General features: G+C 56.6%; 1 protein-coding gene across 1 annotated transcript in view; it reads left to right on the top strand.

Moving 5' to 3' along the window:
• MUC5AC (mucin 5AC, oligomeric mucus/gel-forming) overlaps window positions 1-24,140 on the top strand; it is a 43,925-nt gene that overhangs the window by 3,137 nt on the left and 16,648 nt on the right. The window contains exons 3-41 of the mRNA XM_049891887.1: window positions 191-250; window positions 552-813; window positions 1,301-1,415; window positions 1,802-1,892; window positions 2,431-2,540; window positions 2,723-2,936; window positions 3,037-3,165; window positions 3,374-3,491; window positions 3,649-3,787; window positions 5,194-5,304; window positions 5,704-5,773; window positions 5,856-5,993; window positions 6,083-6,247; window positions 6,953-7,047; window positions 8,308-8,434; window positions 8,691-8,946; window positions 9,050-9,102; window positions 9,818-9,918; window positions 10,274-10,425; window positions 10,733-10,871; window positions 11,362-11,475; window positions 11,682-11,861; window positions 12,476-12,715; window positions 13,245-13,401; window positions 13,888-14,016; window positions 14,266-14,428; window positions 14,532-14,575; window positions 14,661-14,858; window positions 15,587-15,670; window positions 16,007-16,932; window positions 16,992-17,355; window positions 17,893-18,088; window positions 18,197-18,586; window positions 18,935-19,177; window positions 20,615-21,228; window positions 21,678-21,685; window positions 22,269-22,450; window positions 22,751-23,364; window positions 23,814-23,821. Of these exons, the coding sequence (XP_049747844.1) occupies window positions 191-250; window positions 552-813; window positions 1,301-1,415; window positions 1,802-1,892; window positions 2,431-2,540; window positions 2,723-2,936; window positions 3,037-3,165; window positions 3,374-3,491; window positions 3,649-3,787; window positions 5,194-5,304; window positions 5,704-5,773; window positions 5,856-5,993; window positions 6,083-6,247; window positions 6,953-7,047; window positions 8,308-8,434; window positions 8,691-8,946; window positions 9,050-9,102; window positions 9,818-9,918; window positions 10,274-10,425; window positions 10,733-10,871; window positions 11,362-11,475; window positions 11,682-11,861; window positions 12,476-12,715; window positions 13,245-13,401; window positions 13,888-14,016; window positions 14,266-14,428; window positions 14,532-14,575; window positions 14,661-14,858; window positions 15,587-15,670; window positions 16,007-16,932; window positions 16,992-17,355; window positions 17,893-18,088; window positions 18,197-18,586; window positions 18,935-19,177; window positions 20,615-21,228; window positions 21,678-21,685; window positions 22,269-22,450; window positions 22,751-23,364; window positions 23,814-23,821 (7,499 nt within the window). The remainder of the gene's footprint in view (window positions 1-190; window positions 251-551; window positions 814-1,300; window positions 1,416-1,801; window positions 1,893-2,430; window positions 2,541-2,722; window positions 2,937-3,036; window positions 3,166-3,373; window positions 3,492-3,648; window positions 3,788-5,193; window positions 5,305-5,703; window positions 5,774-5,855; window positions 5,994-6,082; window positions 6,248-6,952; window positions 7,048-8,307; window positions 8,435-8,690; window positions 8,947-9,049; window positions 9,103-9,817; window positions 9,919-10,273; window positions 10,426-10,732; window positions 10,872-11,361; window positions 11,476-11,681; window positions 11,862-12,475; window positions 12,716-13,244; window positions 13,402-13,887; window positions 14,017-14,265; window positions 14,429-14,531; window positions 14,576-14,660; window positions 14,859-15,586; window positions 15,671-16,006; window positions 16,933-16,991; window positions 17,356-17,892; window positions 18,089-18,196; window positions 18,587-18,934; window positions 19,178-20,614; window positions 21,229-21,677; window positions 21,686-22,268; window positions 22,451-22,750; window positions 23,365-23,813; window positions 23,822-24,140) is intronic.

The following is a 24,140-nucleotide window of genomic DNA, read 5'->3' as shown; positions in this document are numbered from 1 at the left end:
GCAGCCAAGGAAAATCTGAGTCCCTGGCTGCAGTGGCCTTATCTGCTCCCATGTGTGTGCATAACGGAACGAGGTGTTGGCACGCTGCAGAACTGCCTCAGAGGAGGCATTTTGGGTCAGCCACTCTGGGCAGTGGATGCTCCAGACCATGGGAATGGGGGCTCTACCTCACACACACCTGTCCCCACAGGTGACCCACTTGGTGGGGTAACCATCTTCCCACCATTGAAGACAGTCCCTGTCGTACGAGGTGGGTGAAACCCAGAGGTGCTGGGCCAGGGACAGGTGTGCTTGCTGGGTTTTCCTTTCCCTCAAAACCAGAGGAGCCCATTGGAAGGGGCTGGCTTTCAGGGTTCACACTGAATAAGTCTACAGAAAGGGCTGAGAAATCTCCCAGGAGGACATTCCCACTATTTCCTTGATCCAAGCAGACTTTTTCCCGGGGGCCCACCTGGGGCAACAGCATGTCTGTGGGGACCCAGACAGGTGGGCTGAAGACAGTGGGCACCCTGCCTTCAGAAAGCCCCCACTGCTTCCCCCCCCAACCCCAGCCCTGAACCCAGCACACAACGGGCGAGTCTGCAGCACATGGGGTGACTTCCACTACAAGACCTTCGACGGTGACATCTTCCGCTTCCCTGGCCTCTGCAACTACGTCCTGGCCTCACACTGCCGAGCCGCCTACGAGGACTTCAACATCCAGGTGCGCCGCAGCCAGGAGGCCAACGCCACCACACCCAGCAGGGTCGTCATGAAGCTCGATGGCATGGTCCTTGAGTTGACAAAGAGCTCAGTCCTGATCAACAGCCGTCCGTGAGTCTGGCCCTGGGAATGCCCAGGTGGCCCTGGGTGGGGACACCATTTTGGGGCAGGGCAGAGAATCTTCAGCCTCAGGAGGGATGTGGAGTCATTGAAAGTCCCTGAAAGTGGGGCCAGCATGCACCCTCCCCAGGCCTCCTGTGCTGGCCCACCACCCACCCCCCACCCCGGTAGCCCAGGGCACCTTGCTCTGCCTCTGGAAGCAGGCTCCTTCCTCTGTCTCTTGGATGTCAGAATCAGGGTCCCACATGTCTGTCCTGTGTGCCACCACTGGCACCACACACGACCATGTGTCTCACATCCCTATCCTGTATGTGATTCCATGTGCTACGCACCAGCACAGTCTGTGACCACAGTGAACTGTTTACACACGTGGCTGCAGGGACCCTCCCGTTGTCTAGAGCACAGACCCCCTGCTGGGGCCCTGTCCTCAGTGAACCCCTCCCCTGGTCATTCCCCCTCAGCCTAGCCCCTTCTGCAGGGTCCAGCTGCCCTTCAGCCAGTCTGGAGTCCTCATAGAGAAGAGCAACATGTACCTGAAGGTGGTGGCCCGGCTGGGGCTAGTCTTCATGTGGAACCTGGATGACAGCCTCCTGGTAAAACGGGGGTGGGAGAACAGAGTCCTTGATGGGGCAGGCAGCCATTCTCTCAAGACCACTCTGGGGAAGGCAAGTGGGATGGTGGCCACTTCCTCACCATGGGCGAGGAATGGTGTCCAGACTCGAATGGAGCCCATGGTCTGCACCCCCTGACTTGGGGACCCACCTATGGGGTGCCTCCTCCAGGGAAGGCCTGTCTTACAGCCTGATACCACCCCAGACACTCCCAGGTATGCAGGGGCTGTGGGAGGGTCTCATGGCTGAGTGTCCTCTGTGTGAGTCCAGCCCCTCCTTGGGAATCGTGATCTCCCAGATCCCATCTGTCACTCACGTCCGGAGTGTCCACAGTGGGGACAGGCATCTGATGTCACCTTTCCTTTCAGCTGGAGCTGGATGACAAATATGCCAACCAGACCTGTGGGCTGTGTGGAGACTTCAATGGCCTCCCCATCTTCAATGAGTTCCTCTCCAACAGTAAGCATCTGCTTCACCCTTGCTTGGGCTGTGAAGGGCTCCCACTTCGAGCTCACCACCACACAGAGGAGCCAGGAGGTTTGATCCTTCAGGTCCCAGTCAGACCCTTCCCAGTGCGTGCACACATGCACACATGTACACACTCATATCCTGGCACACATGTAAACACACACAAGCACACACATATAAGCACATACATACTCACACATGTGCACACGTGCACACAACCCCAGCACACATGCACACACTCACAGTCCTGGCACGCACACATGCACACACACACACATCCATGCACACAAAATCCCAGCACACACATGCACACCTGCAAGCATTCACACACAGGCACACATACTCACACAAGCGCACCCATAGACACCTGCACAATTCTGGCACACAGAAGTGTCCTCAGCCCTGCAGGGGAAAAGCAAAGTTCCCCCTTGGGCCTCTTAGCCCGTCTCTGGGAACCAGCCTGGTGCTTCACTGCTGGGTGAGGAAGGCCGGGAGCCCACAGGCGGTGCCCACATCATGTGTCTTGCAGACATCAAGCTGACCCCTACTGAGTATGGGAACCTGCAGAAGCTGGATGGGCCCATGGAGCAGTGCCAGGACCCAGCCCCCGCGCCCACAAGGAACTGCACGCCTGGCCTTGTATGTCCTGGAACAAACCCTGTGGTGTAGTGGTGGGTGGGGCTGCTCCTGCAGACATGGGGCTGAGGTGGTAGTGAGGGTCTCAGCCTGGGAGATGGAACAGTGAATCTTGAGGGCCAGTCTGGTGGCCTCCCCACTTGCCCTGGACCGGGACTCAGCGTGGCTCGCGCCCCTGCCCCCAGGAGTTCTGCCAGGGGACTCTCCTTGGCCAGCCGTTTTCGGGCTGCCATGCCCTGGTGGACGCCAGCAGCTACATTGCGGCCTGCCAGCAGGACATCTGCCTCTGTGCCAACGCCAACCCCACCAGCTGCTCCTGCCCCACCCTTGCTGAGTATGCACGGCAGTGCGTGCACGCTGGGGGGGTGCCCCAGACCTGGCGGACCTCCAGTCTGTGCCGTGAGTGCCTCCCCCACCCTGCTGCCCACCCGTCACCCTCCAGCCTCACACCCCTGAGGCAGGGACGAGTGTGACATGAACCCCATCTTCCTGGTCGCAGCGGCCCAGGCGTGCCCCTTCAACATGGAGCATCGTGAATGTGGCCTGCCCTGCCCTGACACCTGCTCCAACCTTGAGCGTGCCCAGCTCTGTGAGGACCACTGTGTCAGCGGCTGCTTCTGCCCTCAAGGTGAGACGGCACCCCACCCCTTCCTGCTACCCCGCTGGCCTGGTACAGCCCCCGAGAAACACAAATGCCCTGGGTACCAGGAGCCTGGTGCAGCCTGGGCCCCTGTGGCCCCAGCCTGAGGCATCCTGGGTCCCTGGGGTGTGAGGACACGGGGCAGCCCCTCTGGGGCCGTGGAAGCTGAGCATGAGAATGTTGCCCATTCCTGCAGGGTTGGTGTTTGATGACATCAGCCAGAACGGCTGTGTCCCTGTGGCCCAGTGCTCGTGCATTTACAATGGACTCTCCTATCCCCCTGGGGCAATCTACTCCACCGACTGCACCAACTGGTATGTTGTGGGGCTCTGCCCTCCACCCTGAGTGAGGCTGGGTGGGCCCCCGGGGGCTATGGCTGGACACTGGCCCTAGTCTCCTAGGAGGGAGGCTGGGTGCTGGCTTGGGGGGCTTCCAGGGGCCAGAACCCATGTGGCACCTCTCCCCCCTCAGCACCTGCTCTGGGGGCCGCTGGAACTGCCAGGAGGCCCCATGCCCTGGCACCTGCTCAGTGCTTGGGGGCAGTCACTTCACCACGTTCGATGAAAAGGAGTACACGGTGCATGGGGACTGCAGCTATGTGCTGGCCAAGGTACTGCACTCGTCCAGGCATGGCCAGCTTTCGGGGGCATCCCCACCTGCCCTGCCCAGCACCCCACCACCCAGCCAGGGCAGCTAGTGAAGTCTTCGGGTCACCACCTGGCCTTCCCAGCACCAGTCCCCATGGGGTCACTCAGTCTGGATGACCCTGGTCGGTGCCCTGACCTCTCTGTGCCTCGGTTTTTGTTTTCAATCTTGTTTTTCAGTTAATACACCTCATTTTTAGAGCAGTTTTAGATTTAAAAAAAAAATTGCACAGAAGACATGGAGAGTTTCCATATTCCTCCTTCCCCTGCATAGTTTCTCCCGTTATTAATATCTTGCATTCCTGTAATACAGTTGTTACACTGATAAGCCAATATGGATACATTGTTATTAACTCAAGTCCAGAGGGTCCTTTAGGCTTCACTCTGTGTTGCAGTCCTGTGGGTTTTGACAAAAGCACAGTGCCATGTGTCCACCACTGCAGTATCTTGTAGGATAGTTTCACTGCCCTAAAAATGCCCTATGCTCCCTGGCCAAGAAACCCCGAGAGTATGGTCCCGGGACACACTTTCAGCTCAGTAGTGAAGTCACTCCTGTGGTTTACCCTTCAGCCAAAAAGATTAGACAGGCCCGTAAAACAAAACAAAACAAGACTAAGTGGGCATACCAGCCCAGGGGCAAGGACTAGAAGGCAGGAGGGGACAGGAAAGCTGGTAATAGGGAACCCAAGGTTGGTAACCAACATAAGAAAACAATGTCACAAAACTGTTTAATGACAAGCTAGTTCTGTAAACCTTCATCTAAAGTATATATATATATATATATATATAATATATATATAAAGCCCTGTGCTCCCCCTGTTCATCCTTTTCCCTCCTACGTAGCAACCAACAATATTTTCACTGTCTCTATGCCAGGTTTTTTTCTATGCCAGGTACCATTGAGTTATATCTGACTCACAGCGACCCCATGTGTGTCAGAGTAAAACTGTGTCCTATAGGGTCTCAGTGGCTGATTTTTCAGAAGTAGATTGCCAGGCCTTTCTTCCGAGGTGCCTCTGGGTGGATTCAAACCTCCAACCTTTTGGCTAGCAGCCGAGGGCTTAGCCACTTGCACTGCCCAGGAACACCACTGTTTCTCTTGTCTCACCCCTTCCTGAAGGTTCTAGTTGGCTAACATGCGGCCATGTCACGCAGGCTGCTCTTGCTGAGCCATGCACTCAGGCTGTGTGTGTGCCTGGGGTCCCATCTGGGAAGGGGGTCCTAAAGATCCCTCCTCCCAGGTATTCTGAAATATGCATGAGCTACCTGGTGCCAAGTTCACGGCATGTGATGTAATGGGGATTTGCAGCAAGGGCAGCTGGAGTGGGAGGATGGGGGTGTGGCAGGAGAGTGAGGACTCTGTGTCCTGCAGCCCTGTGACAGCGGTGCCTTCACGGTGCTGGCAGAGCTGCGTAAGTGTGGACTGACGGACAGCGAAACCTGCCTGAAGAGCGTGACGCTCAGCCTGGGCGGCGGGCAGACCGTGAGTGTGCCCAGACAGGGGGGCAGTAGGGGGAGGAAGCAGACCACGAGTGTGCCCTGACCCAGGGGGGAGGGGGATGGGGAGGGCCCATGTCTCCCACCTCTTCACAATGTTGCTTACTCAGGGGATGTCGGAGTTACTGTCCACAAACCCACCAGGTCAGTGACTTCTCTGCTGAGGTCAATTTCTCCATTCTGTAACTTGAGCGTTTTCATTCCTAACGAAATTCTCGTAGAAAATGCAAGAAGGCAGGGTGAGCTCCTCCTGTCCCACAAGGCCCCCCTGGCAAAGTTCCTCCAGCCCCTCTGAAGACACATTTCTCAGCTCCCACGGGGCCGGGTTTGGGGGCAGCAGGGATTGGAGCCCTGGCCCAGCCACTGACCTTCACTCTGCCCCCAGGTCATCGTGGTCAAGGCCAGCAATGAGGTGTTTGTGAACCAGATCTACACCCAGTTGCCCGTCTCTGCAGGTGAGGGCTGCCCAACAGGCCCATGCTGCCTGGGGGGCCTGCCCCTCACATCACACTGAAGCCCTGTTCTCTGTGCCTGCAGCCAACGTCACCCTCTTCAGGCCCTCGACCTTCTTCATTATCGCCCAGACCAACCTGGGCCTGCAGCTGGACATCCAGCTGGTGCCCACCATGCAGGTCTTCCTGCGGCTAGTGTCTGAGCTCCGGGGGCTGACCTGCGGTAAGAGGCACCCCCTTCACCCTGGGTGCTGGACCCCTTGCTGGTGGGGGCACCCCAGGGACTTACGCCTGCCCTTTGTCCGCTCCCAGGACTCTGCGGGAACTTCAACAGCATGCAGGAAGATGACTTCCGGACCATTAGCGGGGTGGTGGAGGGCACGGCCGCCTCCTTCTTCAATACCTGGAAGACCCAGGCCGCCTGCCCCAATGTCAAGAACAGCTTTGAGGACCCCTGCTCCCTCAGCGTGGAGAATGGTACGTACTTGCTCGCCTGCTTCCCTGCTGCGTCCAGGGTGAGGTTACCACCCTTCTGTGCTTTCTGTCACGGTGAGGCTTGTCGTGGGTTGTGTCTGTTTATGTGTAGCATCCTGACATTTGGGCCACAGCATCAGGGTAAAAGAAAGGCTACCAAAAAAAAAAAAAAGCCAAACCCATTGCCATTGAGTTGATTCTGACTCATAGTGACCCTATAGGATAGAGTAGAACTGTCCCAGAGAGTTTCCAAGGAGCACCTGGTGGATTTGAACTGCCGACCTTTTGGTTAGTAGCTGTAGCTCTTAACCACTACATCACCAAGGTTTCCAAAAGAAAGGCTGTAAGTCTGTATTTGACCCCAACTGCTCATCCCCTGGATGGCGTGGGGGGATTCAATGTCTGGTTGTCTTGGGCTCCTTCCCCTCCCTCTGGTGACCCAAGACACAGGAACCCACCAATGCCTAGAGAAGGGTCTGCATGGGCTCTGCGTGTCTGTCCACAGTGGCAACCACTAGCGCCCCTAGCGGGGATGCAGCCTGGGGGGCTGGGCAGAGCAGCAGGACAGAGAGAGCAGGGAGCCACCCATATGTGGAGTCTTTGGTGTTTGCATCTTGAATGGTGCTAGTGACGCTGTAGGTCCAGTGAGGACTGGTCTGGGGTGGTGTGTGTCTGAGCCGTCCGATGTCTGTCTCCCTGCATCCACAGAGAAGTATGCACAGTACTGGTGCTCACAGCTGACAGACGCCAAGGGCCCCTTCGCCCATTGCCACGCCTCCGTGAACCCTGCCACCTACTACTCAGTAAGGGCCACCACCTGTGCGCCTTGCAACTGAGCCCCCGCCACTGGCTGTGAATCCACCTTCGGAGACAGGAGAAGGCACTAGAGGGGGGAGGATGTGAAAGCAACTGTGAGGGCTGGAGGTGACCTGCCCCTGCACCACGTGGCTCTCCTCACATGACTCCAGCCTTCCACCGACCACATGCGGTAGAGCCTGGCACAAAGCTTGGGTCTCCAGGTCCATCCTCCTGTCCTGTTCTCCCTCCCTCCATCCAGCCACCTACCCACCCATCCACCTAGCCAGCCAGCCAGCCAGCCGTCAACCCAGCCACCCATCCACCCATCCACCCATCCACCCATCCACCCATCCACCCATCCACCCATCCAACCATCCACCCATCCATCTATCCATCCATCCATCCATCCATCCATCCATCCATCCATCCATCCATCCATCCATCCATCCATCCATCCATCCATCCATCCATCCATCCATCCATCCATCCATCCATCCATCCATCCATCCATCCATCCATCCATCCATCCATCCATCCATCCATCCATCCATCCATCCATCCATCCATCCATCCATCCATCCATCCATCCATCCATCCATCCATCCATCCATCCATCCATCCATCCATCCATCCATCCATCCATCCATCCATCCATCCATCCATCCATCCATCCATCCATCCATCCATCCATCCATCCATCCATCCAGCTGTCAACCCAGCCATCCCTCCACCCACCCCCACCCTCAACTCTCACACCCACCCATCCATTCACTCATCCATCCATCCACCCCCCCTCACGCCACCCACTCACTCACCCACCAATCCATCCATCTATCCACACATGTTCACTGTGGTCATTCCACACCTCCAGCCCTATACCAGGCACAGAGGTTCACTCTGAGGGTTGTGGCCAGTGGATTATAGTATAACCTCTATACTGCAACCCCTGCTAGGTTGTAGTAACAAAAGTCTGTGGTCCTCCAGGACCTCAGCCCAGCCCATCATGGGAGGGGGTCCCGCACAGGGGCCTGGCTATGAGATCCTCCATGCAAGTCCCATAGCAGACACCCAGTGTCTGGGGGAGAGGCTGGCAAGAACCAAGGGAGAGGTCCCGAAGGAGGTGGTGCAACCCTGGTGGGAAGGACAGGGAACTCAGAAAGGAAGACGCAGTAGGGTTGAGGGCCTGGACACAGAGCCTGGACATGAGGCCGGAATGTGGGGTGAAGATGCTTTTGCGGGGTCCCTAACTGCCCCCTGCCCCCCAGAACTGCATGTTTGACACGTGCAATTGCGAGAAGAGTGAGGACTGCCTGTGCGCCGCCCTGTCGGCCTACGTGCACACCTGCGCTGCCAAGGGTGTGCTGCTGCAAGGCTGGAGGGACGGTGTCTGCAGTGAGTATGCGGCTGCCCAGCCACTGGTGTCCCCAAGGGGCTTGGGCACACAATCCACACACCCCATCCCTGCACTGGCCGCTTGGCCCTGAACTCTTCAAATGAGGACAGGGAGGCTGCAGGCTGGGGGTGGACCCTGGTGGTGGTGGGACAGAGATAAACTAGAGGCTGGGGTGCCTCATGGGGACCCTGGTGAGGACAACCCAGCTTTGTGCCCACGAGTGTCCTGAGTCCCCTCTTCCTGCGGTCTCCACAGCAAAGCCCATGACCACCTGCCCCAAGTCGCTGACATACCGTGACCACATCAGCACCTGCCAGCCCACCTGCCGCTCCCTGAGCGAGGAGGACGTCACCTGTCACATTAGTTTTGTGCCCGTGGATGGCTGTGTCTGTGCTGAGGGCACCTACCTGGATGACTCGGGCAAGTGTGTGCAAGCGACCAGCTGCCCCTGCTACTACCGGGGCTCACCCATACCCAGTGGGGAGTCGGTGCACGACAGCGGGGTTGCTTGGTAAGAGCCCTTGGCCAGGCAGGCTGGCAGGTGGGAGGGCAGGCAGATGAGTAGGGCCTGAGGTCAATGCTGGAGCAAGACTCTGACTGCACTATTCTCACAGCACCTGCACCCAGGGGAAACTGACCTGCATCGGAGGCCACGCCCCTGCCCCAGGTGAGCCCTTGGCCTTGGAATGGAAGGGAAGGGCAGCAAGGTCACGAATGGGTTTGGGGCCAACTGTCCCCCAAGCCCACCTGCCTCAGTGACTGTTGATCAGCTCCTCTGGGTCGGGGAGGCTCATGCCCCCCCGGGCTCAGGGAAGGAACGGGAATGTGTGTGCCACACACGCACACACATGTGCACACTCACACTCATGCACATGTACTCACACACACACAGAGACACACACAAGCATACACAGAGACACACACATGTGAGCACGACACACACACACATACACACACACGTGTGCTTGGAGGATTTGGCCCAGGAGCTGTGACCAGCATCATGGGGCCCAGGGGAGGAGGGTCACTCCTTCAGCTATGCTGGGCCTGGATGGCCAGAGGTGGGCGTGGCGGTGGTGGGCTAGTGTGCCTGGCTGCCAGCTGCTACCCCAGGGAAATTTGGTTTTCACGGGATGAAAGTTTCTGCCTCTAAATGTGCTGCAGCCTCCACTTCCTGGCAGCCCACTGGGTTTCAGCCTGTTGACAGTGACCACCTTTACGTGAACAACAGCCCTGTCTGGTCCCCCTCCCCCGCACCGGATGCCTAGAATGGGTTAAGCTTAAGCCCCAGAGCAGCTATGTTCTCTGTACTTGGTGACGGGGTACCCTGCAGAGCGCCAGGTGGGTGGTGGGGTTCGGTCCCCTGAACGGCACCCTCCCCCCAGTCTGCGCTGCACCCATGGTCTACTTCGACTGCCGGAACGCCATGCCTGGGGCTACAGGGGCCGGCTGTCAGAAAAGCTGCCACACCCTGGACATGGCCTGCGTAAGTACATCGGCCCAGTGGTCCCTGCCCACCCCTCACACCTTCACAGCCCCCACCGGGAGCAGAGGGGGCAGGGGGCCTCACAAGCAAGAAAGACCCTCAGGGACACCTGGGGCTGCACTGTGACCTACACATGCCCTGCCAGGGTGGAGGGTTCCTAGGAGACCCCAAGTACTGCCTCCTGGGCTCCCCACCCCCTTGCTTGCTGGGGTCACTGCTCCTGGGGCCCAGCACAGGCCACCCACACTGGACGGAGTGGGCCTTCTGCTGTTCTGTCTGAAGGCACACATGCCGTCTCTGGTCCTCGTCCACCCTGTCCCCAGCCTCACTGCCTGTGTGTTCACTACCCCTACAGTACAGCCCCCAGTGCATCTCCGGCTGTGTGTGCCCAAATGGGCTGGTGTCAGATGGTGAGGGCGGCTGCATCGCAGAGATCGACTGTCCCTGTGTGCACAATGAGGCCAGCTATAAGGCTGGCCAGACCATCCATGTCGGCTGCAACACCTGGTGTGTGCAGGCAGGCCCGTGTCCCAGGGGAGGGCATCTGGGCCCTGTGGGGTCCTCGAGGTGGGCAGTGTCACTCAGAAGCGAGCAGGCCCCCAGAACAAGGTCCCTGGGATTCATGAGCAGCTCATTGGAACAGATGTCACCAGGACTGGCCTCGCCATCGAGCAGGACCCTGCCTTGTCTCCTGGGTGCTGGTACCCCACCTTAGGCTCAGAAGGTGTACCTCAGTTGAGACTCCAGGAGTCAGGCAAGCAGGGCTCACAGCCTGGGTGCCCCTTACAGCCCTGACTCTATACCTGCTCCACAGCACCTGCAAGAACAGAATGTGGCAGTGCACCCAGGAGCCCTGCCTGGCCACCTGCACTGTGTACGGGGACGGCCACTACATCACCTTCGATGGGCAGCGCTTCACCTTTGATGGGGACTGCGAGTACACACTGGTGCAGGTGCTCAAGGGGCCCCTGTGGCAGCCTCCCTGGGGCTTAGCGACACCCCCAGACTCAGGACTGTTCCTGAGGCTCGGCACACACCCAGGCTCAGTGCCCCCTCCCCTCATTGTTTATTGCTCCCCTCCCCCTGGGCTCAGCACCCCACCCCAGGCTCAGAGCTCCATTCCAGGCTCAGCATCCCCCCTGCAGGCTTAGCGCCCCCCTGAGGCTCAGCGCACACCCTGACTCAGGGCCCCCCCCAGGCTCAGTGCACACCCAGGCTCAGCACCCCACCCCAGGCTCAGCACCCCCTCTGTGGCTCAATACCCCCCGCGGCTTAGTGTCCCCTTCCCCACAGCTCAGTGCACCTCCCCCCTGGCTCAGCCCCTCTCCCCTGTGACTCAGTGCCCCTCCCTGTTCCATTGGGAGCCCCATGGTATGGGGGTTAGTCTCCCACCTGGTCCCCCGGAAGGTGAGGAGACACCTGGACAGCCTCCTGCTTTCCCAGGACCACTGTGGCGGCAACAGCAGTGCTCAGGGCTCCTTCCACGTCGTCACTGAGAACATCCCCTGTGGCACAACCGGGACCACCTGCTCCAAGGCCATCAAGATCTTTCTGGGGGTGAGTGGGGGGGGCCGGGCTCTTCTCAGTGGGATGGGTGAGCAGTTGGGGAGGAGAGAGGGGCCAGGGGCTGTTCCGGAGAAGCTGTCCTCAGTGGGGTGGGCAAGGGGCTGAGGGGGGCCAGAAGTCTGTGCCGCAGCAGTGCCACACGAGCACCTTGGGCAGGGTCCTGGTGGGGTCTGAGTCTCCGTCTCCCTCGCCAGCAGAGCTACGAGCTGAAGCTGAGTGGCGGGAAAGTGGAGGTGATCGAGAAGGGGGCAAGGCAGGCAGTGCCCTACTCCATTCGCCAGATGGGCATCTACCTAATAGTGGACACGGATGCCGGCCTCGTATTCCAGTGGGACAAGAAGACCAGCCTTTTCCTCAAACTGAGCCCTGAGTTCAAGGTCAGCCGGCGCTCAGGACACCCTCTGTTCTCCCACTTTCCGGGGAGAGGCTGTTCCCTGCACTGAGAGGCAGAGGACCCACTGGGAACATGGGTGGTGCAGGGGGAGAGAGGAAAAGAGAGAGAGATAGAGACAGAGAGGGGGCAGACAGACAGACAGACAGACAGAGGGAGAGTTGGAGGAACCTGAAGCCTGCCCTCAGAAAGGATTGCTTGCAAGGAGGTCCCTTAGCTGTTTCTCACCAGACCTTTTTCCTCAGAGAAATCCACCCTTGCCTCATCCCTGAGACTCTGAGCTGACCTGTAGAGTGGCCAGGCCTCCACCCAGGTCTAGTCAGAGAAGAGGGGACAAGTCCCGCATCCTACATCCTCATCCCGCCGGCATGAACTGGCCGCTGGGGAAGGCGCACAAGGAAGGCATACTTTACTCTCAGATTGGGAGCTTGTGGTCTCCCGGGAGAGCGGTGTAGGCAGGGCCAACCCAGGCTGAGCATGGGGGTACACTGGGAAGACCCTCCCCCATCTCCCAGGCCTTCCTGGGGTCCCTGGTGCCCCAGTGGGGGCAGTGGACCCCTTCCTGGTCCCCGGGCCCATGATCCCCGCCCCCATCCGCAGGGAAAGGTGTGTGGGCTGTGCGGCAACTTCGACGGCAACGCCATCAACGACTTCACCACGCGGAGCCAGTCGGTGGTGGGCGATGTGCTGGAGTTCGGCAACAGCTGGAAGTTCTCGCCATCCTGTCCAGACGCCCGCGCCCCCAGGGACCCCTGCACCGCCAACCCGTACCGCAAATCCTGGGCCCAGAAGCAGTGCAGCATCCTCCACGGAGCCACCTTTGCCGCCTGCCATGCCCACGTAAGGAGCCGAGGGGACCACCCTGGTCCTGCTGTGGTCTGTGGGGGAGGGAAGGGCCCAGGATGCAGGGAGGTGCAGGGGTCGGGGTGAGGATGTGAGAGAGGAAGGGACAGCCATTAGGGTGGGGATTTGGGCAGCTGGGGACAGCTGGAGCCAGGGGGACAGTATAGAAGAGCTGCAGAGCGCCCACCCGGGCCAGTTAAACAGGTTTGTGCACAACCCCTGCCAGCCACTGGATCAGGGCTGCAGCGCAGCCTCCATCTGCAGACAGGCTGAGGATGGAGAATGCCCCCCACAGCCAGAAAGCCTGTTGGAGTGCAGCACATTGCTGGAGGCAGAGGAGGGTTTGGGGTGCACTGTTTAGCATGGGGATCCAGCTGGTGGTTGTTTGGGGTCCTGTGATTGCTCTTCCTGAGCTCCGGTGGACACCATGAGCCAGGGCCCTGACCCTAAGGAGCCCGGCGGGGGGACCTTGGCTGCACCCCACCTGCCCCCGGCCCAGGGAATCTGACGCCTCCCTCCCCTGCAGGTGGAGACCACCAAGTACTACGAGGCCTGCGTGAGCGATGCGTGCGCCTGCGATTCCGGTGGCGACTGCGAGTGTTTCTGTACAGCCGTGGCCGCCTATGCCCAGGCCTGCCAGGATGCGGGCGTGTGCGTGTCCTGGCGCAGCCCTGATGTCTGCCGTGAGTGGTGCTCTGTCCACGGTGCTGAAGGGGCAGGAAGTGGGGGGCTCTGAGCAGCAGCACCGCCCAGTATGCCTGCCTGAGGGGGAGTGGGCAGTGCCGCTGAAGGCGGGCGCTGACCCCAGAAAACATTCTGGAGCCAGGGGTGCTGGCAGAGCCCCCTCCCAGCCCAGATGGAGCCTAAACCAGGCAGGGCATAGCTGGGGAGCCCTTCCAACAGCACCCCTGGGAGGCCAGGGGAGACTCCTGACCCAGCCCTCCTGCCCATGCCCCCATTCCACGGGTGGGCACCCTGAGGCCCTTCTGAGGGCACGTCCAGAGGCACAGGAGAGGGAAATGGCTCCTCACCACCTGCGGGACTTCCCAGACTCTGTGTCAGGGGATGCTGCCCTCTCCCCAAGGCTGTCCATTCGAGGTCACTAAGGGGGCTTCCAGCCTTGGGCTCTGGACTCAGTGACCCTGCTGAGTGCCCCCTCCCATCCCCAGCTCTGTTCTGTGACTACTACAACCCCCACGGGGAGTGTGAGTGGCACTACCAGCCATGCGGGGCCCCCTGCATGCAGACTTGCCGGAACCCCAGCGGTCGCTGCCTCCACGACTTGAGCCACCTGGAAGGTGGGCCTCCAGTAGCCTGCAGGGCAGGGGAGGGGGCCCTGTGGGACCTGGGGGTGGTGGTGTTGGGTCCCTGCAGGGCCAGGGGCTGGCCTGAATCCCTTGATCCATGCTGGGGTTTGTCCCGGGTTCCTAAAACCTGAATCGGGGTCTATCCTGGGGTTCCTATGATCTGGGGCCCATAGCCACCTACCATCCCCCACAGCTTTGCAGGGCTGGGTGGGGGTAGGACTCAGGTCTCTGACCCTGCAGGCTGCTACCCCAAGTGCCCTCCAGAGGCTCCCATCTTTGATGAAGATGAGATGCAGTGTGTGGCCCACTGCCCGACCCCACCGCCCCCACCACCCTGCCGCTTTCGGGGCAAGGACTACCGGCCTGGCACCTCGGTGCCCACCAATGAGAACTGCCACACCTGGTGGGTCAGCAGGCGGGGTGGATGGGGCCCACAGCATGCAGCAGGAGGGGGGCAGGGTGGGCCCCCACATGCCCCCACTCCAATCGTCTTTCTTCCATTCCAGCATCTGCACTGAGAATGGTGTGGTGTGTGCCTATGATGCCGAGGGTGAGTGGCTGGTGGCTCTCTGGGAGTGGGGTTCCAGGGTTCCTGCTGTACCCCACCTCCTGACACCTCACTGTGCTCTCCACAGCTTGTGTCTGCACCTATGACCAGCGGCACTTCCGCCCTGGGGACGTCATCTACCACACGACAGACGGCACTGGCTACTGCCTCACTGCCCACTGCCTAGCCAACGGCACCATTGAGAAGAAGATCAGCTTCTGCGACACCAGCACCGCACCCACCACCACCTTCTTCTTCTCCAGCACCCCGTATGGTAAGGCAGCATGTGGCTCTCACAGGGAGTGGCTGTTCACAGACAGGCCCTGGGCACCACACTGGGGCTTATCCGCTGATCTGGCCAAGGAGCTTCCTGCTGGACGTGTTCACACTGGGCTCCACAGCCTGAGGCAGCCTCTGAGGGGTTGGCAGGGGCACAGGGATGATGCTGTTATCCTCTGTCAGTTTCCCTGCAGCTGGAGGATGGCTCTGGGTCCCAGGGGTGAGGGCCAGTTAGGGCAGGTGCTAGAGCCATGTATCCCGGGCAGCTTCTGGGGGCGATCTAGAATTTGCGGGGACCTGGGACCCGCACCTGGGGAGTCTTTGCCTGATCCATTCCTGCTGCTTACCTCACACGCACACCTGACTGCTGAGTTCTCACCCTCTTCTGACAGGGAGATGTTTTAGGGATCCTTGAGCTCTATCAGCACCCCAGGAGCAAACTGAGGTACCTCCAAGCGAGGCTGTGAGGCATTGTCTGGGAAGTGCATTTCCCTGAACAAGAGCAGTCCACCAATTCATTCAACTCATGTGTGTACCATTCCTTGGGGAGTAGGTAGATTCCTGCTCCCACTAAGCTCCGGTGATGGTCAGACAGACAGACAAGCAGGCAATGTGGCCCCGGGTTCAGACTTGAGGCAGATGGTGAAGGAACCAACAAGGCCTAACTGGGTGATGGGGAGGCCCTCACCAAGCTGCGGCCCTGGCACTCAGTCCCTTACCTTCTCTCACCCACAGGCATCTCTCCTGGGTCCACAGTGAGCACAGTTACAAGCAACACCTTCTCAACAGCCCCAGTCACCTCCCCTGGGTCCATAGTCAGTACAGTTACAGCCAACACCCTCTCAACAGCCCCAGCCACCTCCCCTGGGTCCACAGTGAGCACGGTTACAAGCAACACCATCTTAACAGTCCCAGGTACCTCTCCTGGGTCCACAGTGAACACAGTTACAAGCAACACCCTCACAACAGCTCCAGCCACCTCCCCTGGATCCACAGTCAGCACGGTTACGAGCAACACCCTCATAACAGCTCCAGCCACCTCCTCTGGGTCCACTGTTGGCAAGGTTACGAGCAACACCCTCTCAACAGCTCCAGCTTCCTCCCCTGGATCTACAATCAGCATGGTTACGAGCAACACCCTCTCAACAGCCCCAGGCACCTCCCCGAACCAAAGCTGTGGGGAGATTTGCCAGTGGACCCCATGGCTGGATGTCAGCCACCCGGGGCGGGGAGTGGACAGTGGCGATTTTGACACACTGCAGAACCTGCGTGCTCACGGGTTCCGAGTTTGTCAGGTGCCCCGGGCGGTGAAGTGCCGTGCTGAGAATGCTCCCAACTTGCCACTGGAAGCTCTGGGGCAGCACGTGGAGTGCAGCCGGACAGTGGGGCTGATCTGCTACAACAAGGACCAGGCCTCAGGGCTTTGCGACAACTACCAGATCCGCATTCTGTGCTGCTCCCCAGCACCCTGCCCCACTACCAGCCACAAATCAGCCCCAACTTCCACCTCTGCCACGTTCAGGGCAACCCAGACCACGGCAGGGACCAAGGGACTGTTCACAGCCACCTCAGGCCCTGTGCACACAGCTAGCACCACTCTCTCTACAGCTAGCACAGCACCTGCCACAGGTACCTCTGCACCTGCCCCAGGTACCTCAACACCCATCAAAACAAGTCTCTTGACCCCCAGCCCAACACCAGAGGCAACGACGGAAACAACATCCTCCACTGAGCCCAGCAAGTCTCCTTGTTTACTAGAAATGTGTGAGTGGACAAAGTGGCTGGATGGCAGCTACCCTGAACCTGGCATGAATGGTGGCGATTTTGACACTTTCCATAACTTGAGAGCTGAAGGCTATAAATTCTGTGAGCATCCCAAAGAGGTGGAGTGCAGAGCCACTTGGTACCCAGACACTCCGCTGGACGAGCTGGGGCAGGACGTGATCTGCAACACAAAGGTGGGGCTGCTCTGCCTGAACAAGAACCAGCTGCCTCCAATCTGCTACAACTATGAGATCCGCATCCGCTGCTGCGAGGTCGTGGACGTGTGCAGAACGATAACACCTGTGGTTCCTTCATCCGTACGTACAACCACCAAGACCTGGGTACCTAAAACCATTCCCACCTCTCAACCCACAAGCATGACAACGGTTTCAACCACTTCATCCCCTGTCCCTACACACAGCTCAATCCCTGTCCCCACAACGACAACCCCTGTCCCTACAACCAGTTCAATCTCTGTCCCTACACCCAGCTCAACCCCTGTCTCCACAACCACAATCCCTGTCCCTACAACCAGCTCAACCCCTATCACTACAACCAGAATCCCTGTTCCAATAAATACAACCTCTGTTCCCACCACCAAAACGTCTTTTCCTACAACCACAAGTCCCGTCCCTACAACCAGATCAATCCCTATCACTACAACCACAACCCCTGTCTACACAACCACAGTCCCTGTCCCTACAACCAGCTCAACACCTATCACTACAACCACAATCCCTGTTCCAATAACCACAACCTCTGTTCCCACCACCAAAACCTCCATTCCTACAACCACTAGCCCTGTCCCTACAACCAGCTCAACACCTATCACTACAACCACAATCCCTGTTCCAATACCCACAACCTCTGTTTCCACCACCAAAACCTCTGTTCCTACAACCACAATCCCTGTCCCTACAACCAGCTCAATCCCTATCACTACAACCACAATCCCTGTCTCCACAACCACAAGCCCTGTCCCTACAACGATCTCAATCCCTATCACTACAACCACAATCCCTGTCTCCACAACCACAAGCCCTGTCCCGACACCCAGATCAATCCCTATCACTACAACCACAATCCCTGTCTCCACAACCACAATCCCTGTCCCTACAACCAGCTCAATCCCTATCACTACAACCACAATCCCTGTCTCCACAACCACAATCCCTGTCTCCAAAACCACAAGCCCTGTCCCTAAAACCAGCTCAACACCTATCACTACAACCACAATCCCTGTTCCAATAACCACAACCTCTGTTCCCACGACCAAGACCTCTGTTCCTACAACCACAAGCCCCATCCCTACAACCAGCTCAATCCCTATCACTACAACCACAACCCCTGGCTCCACAACCACAATCCCTGTCCCTGCAACCAGCTCAACACCTATCACTACAACCACAATCCCTATTCCAATAACCACAACCTCTGTTCCCACCACCAAAACCTCTGTTCCTACAACCACAAGCCCTGTCCCTAAAACCAGCTCAACACCTATCACTATAACCACAATCCCCGTTCCAATAACCACAACCTCTGTTTCCACCACCGAAACCTCTGTTCCTACAACCACAGGCCCCGTCCCTACAAGCAGCTCAACACCTATCACTACAACCACAACCCCTGTTGCAATAACCACAACCTCTGTTCCCACGACCAAAACCTCTGTTCCTACAACCACAAGCCCTGTCCCTACAACCAGCTCAATCCCTATCACTACAACCACAACCCCTGTCTCCACAACCACAATCCCTGTCCCTGCAACCAGCTCAACACCTATCACTACAAACACAATCCCTGTTCCAATAACCACAAGCTCTTTTCCCACCACCAAAACCTCTCTTCCTACAACCACAAGCCCTGTCTCTACAACCAGCTCAACACCTATCACTACAACCACAATCCCTGTTCCAATAACCACAACCTCTGTTCCCACGACCAAGACCTCTGTTCCTACAGCCACAAGCCCCATCCCTACAACCAGCTCAATCCCTATCACTACAACCACAACCCCTGTCTCCACAACCACAATCCCTGTCCCTGCAACTAGCTCAACACCTATCACTACAACCACAATCCCTATTCCAATAACCACAACCTCTGTTCCCACCACCAAAACCTCTGTTCCTACAACCACAATCCCTATCTCTACAACCAGTTCAATCCCTATCACTACAACCACAACTCCTCTCTCCACTACCACAAGCCCTGTCCCTAAAACCAGCTCAACACCTATCATTATAACCACAATCCCCGTTCCAATAACCACAACCTCTGTTTCCACCACCGAAACCTCTGTTCCTACAACCACAGGCCCCGTCCCTACAACCAGCTCAATCCCTATCACTACAACCACAACCCCTGTCTCCACAACCACAGGCCCTGTCCCTACAACGAGCTCAATCCCTATCACTACAACCACAACCCCTGTCTCCACAACCACAAGCCCTGTCCCTACAACCAGCTCAATCCGTATCACTACAACCACAATCCCTGTGCCTACAACCAGTTCAATCCCTATCACTACAACCACAACTCCTCTCTCCACAACCACAAGCCCTGTCCCTAAAACCAGCTCAACACCTATCACTACAACCACAATCCCTGTTCCAATAACCACAACCTCTGTTCCCACGACCAAGACCTCTGTTCCTACAACCACAAGCCCCATCCCTACAACCAGCTCAATCCCTATCACTACAACCACAACCCCTGTCTCCACAACCACAATCCCTGTCCCTGCAACCAGCTCAACACCTATCACTACAACCACAATCCCTATTCCAATAACCACAACCTCTGTTCCCACCACCAAAACCTCTGTTCCTACAACCACAAGCCCTGTCCCTAAAACCAGCTCAACACCTATCACTATAACCACAATCCCCGTTCCAATAACCACAACCTCTGTTTCCACCACCGAAACCTCTGTTCCTACAACCACAGGCCCCGTCCCTACAACCAGCTCAATCCCTATCACTACAACCACAATCCCTGTCTCTACAACCACAGTCCCTGTCCCTACAAACAGCTCAATCCCTATCACTACAACCACAATCCCTATCTCCACAACCACAAACCCTGTGCCTACAACCAGATCAATCCCTATCACTACAACCACAACCCCTGTCTCCACAACCACAACCCCTGTCCCTAAAACTAGCTCAGCACCTATCACTACAACCACAATCCCTGTTCCAATAACCACAACCTCTGTTCCCACCACTAAAACCTCTCTTCCTACAACCACAAGCCCTGTCCCTACAACTAGCTCAATCCCTGTCACTATAACCACAACCCCTGTCTCCACAACCACAAGCCCTGTCCCTACAACCAGCTCAACACCTATCACTACAACCACAATCCCTGTTCCAATAACCACAACCTCTGTTCCCACCACCAAAACCTCTCTTCCTACAACCATAAGTCCCGTCCCTACAACCAGCTCAACACCTATCACTACAACCACAACCCCTGTCTCCACAACCACAAGCCCTGTCCCTACAACCAGCTCAATCCGTATCACTACAACCACAATCCCTGTGCCTACAACCAGTTCAATCCCTATCACTACAACCACAACTCCTCTCTCCACAACCACAAGCCCTGTCCCTAAAACCAGCTCAACACCTATCACTACAACCACAATCCCTGTTCCAATAACCACAACCTCTGTTCCCACGACCAAGACCTCTGTTCCTACAACCACAAGCCCCATCCCTACAACCAGCTCAATCCCTATCACTACAACCACAACCCCTGTCTCCACAACCACAATCCCTGTCCCTGCAACCAGCTCAACACCTATCACTACAACCACAATCCCTATTCCAATAACCACAACCTCTGTTCCCACCACCAAAACCTCTGTTCCTACAACCACAAGCCCTGTCCCTAAAACCAGCTCAACACCTATCACTATAACCACAATCCCCGTTCCAATAACCACAACCTCTGTTTCCACCACCGAAACCTCTGTTCCTACAACCACAGGCCCCGTCCCTACAACCAGCTCAATCCCTATCACTACAACCACAACCCCTGTCTCCACAACCACAGGCCCTGTCCTTACAACCAGCTCAACACCTATCACTACAACCACAATCCCTGTTCCAATAACCACAACCTCTGTTTCCACCACCAAAACCTCTCTTCCTACAACCATAAGTCCCGTCCCTACAACCAGCTCAACACCTATCACTACAACCACAACCCCTGTTCCAATAACCACAACCTCTGTTCCCACGACCAAAACCTCTGTTCCTACAACCACAAGCCCTGTCCCTACAACCAGCTCAATCCCTATCACTACAACCACAACCCCTGTCTCCACAACCACAATCCCTGTCCCTGCAACCAGCTCAACACCTATCACTACAAACACAATCCCTGTTCCAATAACCACAAGCTCTTTTCCCACCACCAAAACCTCTCTTCCTACAACCACAAGCCCTGTCCCTACAACCAGCTCAACACCTATCACTACAACCACAATCCCTGTTCCAATAACCACAACCTCTGTTCCCACGACCAAGACCTCTGTTCCTACAGCCACAAGCCCCATCCCTACAACCAGCTCAATCCCTATCACTACAACCACAACCCCTGTCTCCACAACCACAATCCCTGTCCCTGCAACTAGCTCAACACCTATCACTACAACCACAATCCCTATTCCAATAACCACAACCTCTGTTCCCACCACCAAAACCTCTGTTCCTACAACCACAATCCCTATCTCTACAACCAGCTCAATCCCTATCACTACAACCACAACAACTGTCTCCACAACCACAATCGCTGTCCCTAAAACCAGGTCAACACCTATCACTACTACCAGAATCCCTGTTCCAATAACTACAACCTCTGTTCCCACCACCAAAACCTCTGTTCCTACAACCACAAGCCCCGTCCCTACAACCAGCTCAACACCTATCACTACAACCACAACCCCTGTCTCCACAACCACAAGCCCCGTCTCTACAACCAGCTCAACACCTATCACTACAACCACAACCCCTGTCTCCACAACCACAAGCCCTGTCCCTCCAACCAGCTCAATCCGTATCACTACAACCACAATCCCTGTGCCTACAACCAGTTCAATCCCTATCACTACAACCACAACTCCTCTCTCCACTACCACAAGCCCTGTCCCTAAAACCAGCTCAACACCTATCACTATAACCACAATCCCCGTTCCAATAACCACAACCTCTGTTTCCACCACCGAAACCTCTGTTCCTACAACCACAGGCCCCGTCCCTACAACCAGCTCAATCCCTATCACTACAACCACAATCCCTGTCTCTACAACCACAATCCCTGTCCCTACAACCAGCTCAATCCCTATCACTACAACCACAATCCCTATCTCCACAACCACAAACCCTGTGCCTACAACCAGATCAATCCCTATCACTACAACCACAACCCCTGTCTCCACAACCACAACCCCTGTCCCTAAAACTAGCTCAGCACCTATCACTACAACCACAATCCCTGTTCCAATAACCACAACCTCTGTTCCCACCACTAAAACCTCTCTTCCTACAACCACAAGCCCTGTCCCTACAACTAGCTCAATCCCTGTCACTATAACCACAACCCCTGTCTCCACAACCACAAGCCCTGTCCCTACAACCAGCTCAACACCTATCACTACAACCACAATCCCTGTTCCAATAACCACAACCTCTGTTCCCACCACCAAAACCTCTCTTCCTACAACCATAAGTCCCGTCCCTACAACCAGCTCAACACCTATCACTACAACCACAACCCCTGTCTCCACAACCACAAGCCCTGTCCCTACAACCAGCTCAATCCGTATCACTACAACCACAATCCCTGTGCCTACAACCAGTTCAATCCCTATCACTACAACCACAACTCCTCTCTCCACAACCACAAGCCCTGTCCCTAAAACCAGCTCAACACCTATCACTACAACCACAATCCCTGTTCCAATAACCACAACCTCTGTTCCCACGACCAAGACCTCTGTTCCTACAACCACAAGCCCTGTCCCTAAAACCAGCTCAACACCTATCACTATAACCACAATCCCCGTTCCAATAACCACAACCTCTGTTTCCACCACCGAAACCTCTGTTCCTACAACCACAGGCCCCGTCCCTACAACCAGCTCAATCCCTATCACTACAACCACAACCCCTGTCTCCACAACCACAGGCCCTGTCCTTACAACCAGCTCAACACCTATCACTACAACCACAATCCCTGTTCCAATAACCACAACCTCTGTTTCCACCACCAAAACCTCTCTTCCTACAACCATAAGTCCCGTCCCTACAACCAGCTCAACACCTATCACTACAACCACAACCCCTGTTCCAATAACCACAACCTCTGTTCCCACGACCAAAACCTCTGTTCCTACAACCACAAGCCCTGTCCCTACAACCAGCTCAATCCCTATCACTACAACCACAACCCCTGTCTCCACAACCACAATCCCTGTCCCTGCAACCAGCTCAACACCTATCACTACAAACACAATCCCTGTTCCAATAACCACAAGCTCTTTTCCCACCACCAAAACCTCTCTTCCTACAACCACAAGCCCTGTCCCTACAACCAGCTCAACACCTATCACTACAACCACAATCCCTGTTCCAATAACCACAACCTCTGTTCCCACGACCAAGACCTCTGTTCCTACAGCCACAAGCCCCATCCCTACAACCAGCTCAATCCCTATCACTACAACCACAACCCCTGTCTCCACAACCACAATCCCTGTCCCTGCAACTAGCTCAACACCTATCACTACAACCACAATCCCTATTCCAATAACCACAACCTCTGTTCCCACCACCAAAACCTCTGTTCCTACAACCACAATCCCTATCTCTACAACCAGCTCAATCCCTATCACTACAACCACAACAACTGTCTCCACAACCACAATCGCTGTCCCTAAAACCAGGTCAACACCTATCACTACTACCAGAATCCCTGTTCCAATAACTACAACCTCTGTTCCCACCACCAAAACCTCTGTTCCTACAACCACAAGCCCCGTCCCTACAACCAGCTCAACACCTATCACTACAACCACAACCCCTGTCTCCACAACCACAAGCCCCGTCTCTACAACCAGCTCAACACCTATCACTACAACCACAACCCCTGTCTCCACAACCACAAGCCCTGTCCCTCCAACCAGCTCAATCCGTATCACTACAACCACAATCCCTGTGCCTACAACCAGTTCAATCCCTATCACTACAACCACAACTCCTCTCTCCACTACCACAAGCCCTGTCCCTAAAACCAGCTCAACACCTATCACTATAACCACAATCCCCGTTCCAATAACCACAACCTCTGTTTCCACCACCGAAACCTCTGTTCCTACAACCACAGGCCCCGTCCCTACAACCAGCTCAATCCCTATCACTACAACCACAATCCCTGTCTCTACAACCACAATCCCTGTCCCTACAACCAGCTCAATCCCTATCACTACAACCACAATCCCTATCTCCACAAC

This window comes from Elephas maximus, chromosome 7 (genome assembly GCF_024166365.1).
Source record: "Elephas maximus indicus isolate mEleMax1 chromosome 7, mEleMax1 primary haplotype, whole genome shotgun sequence".
NCBI lineage: Eukaryota > Metazoa > Chordata > Mammalia > Proboscidea > Elephantidae > Elephas > Elephas maximus.
This window is presented reverse-complemented; position numbering and strand designations above follow the sequence as displayed.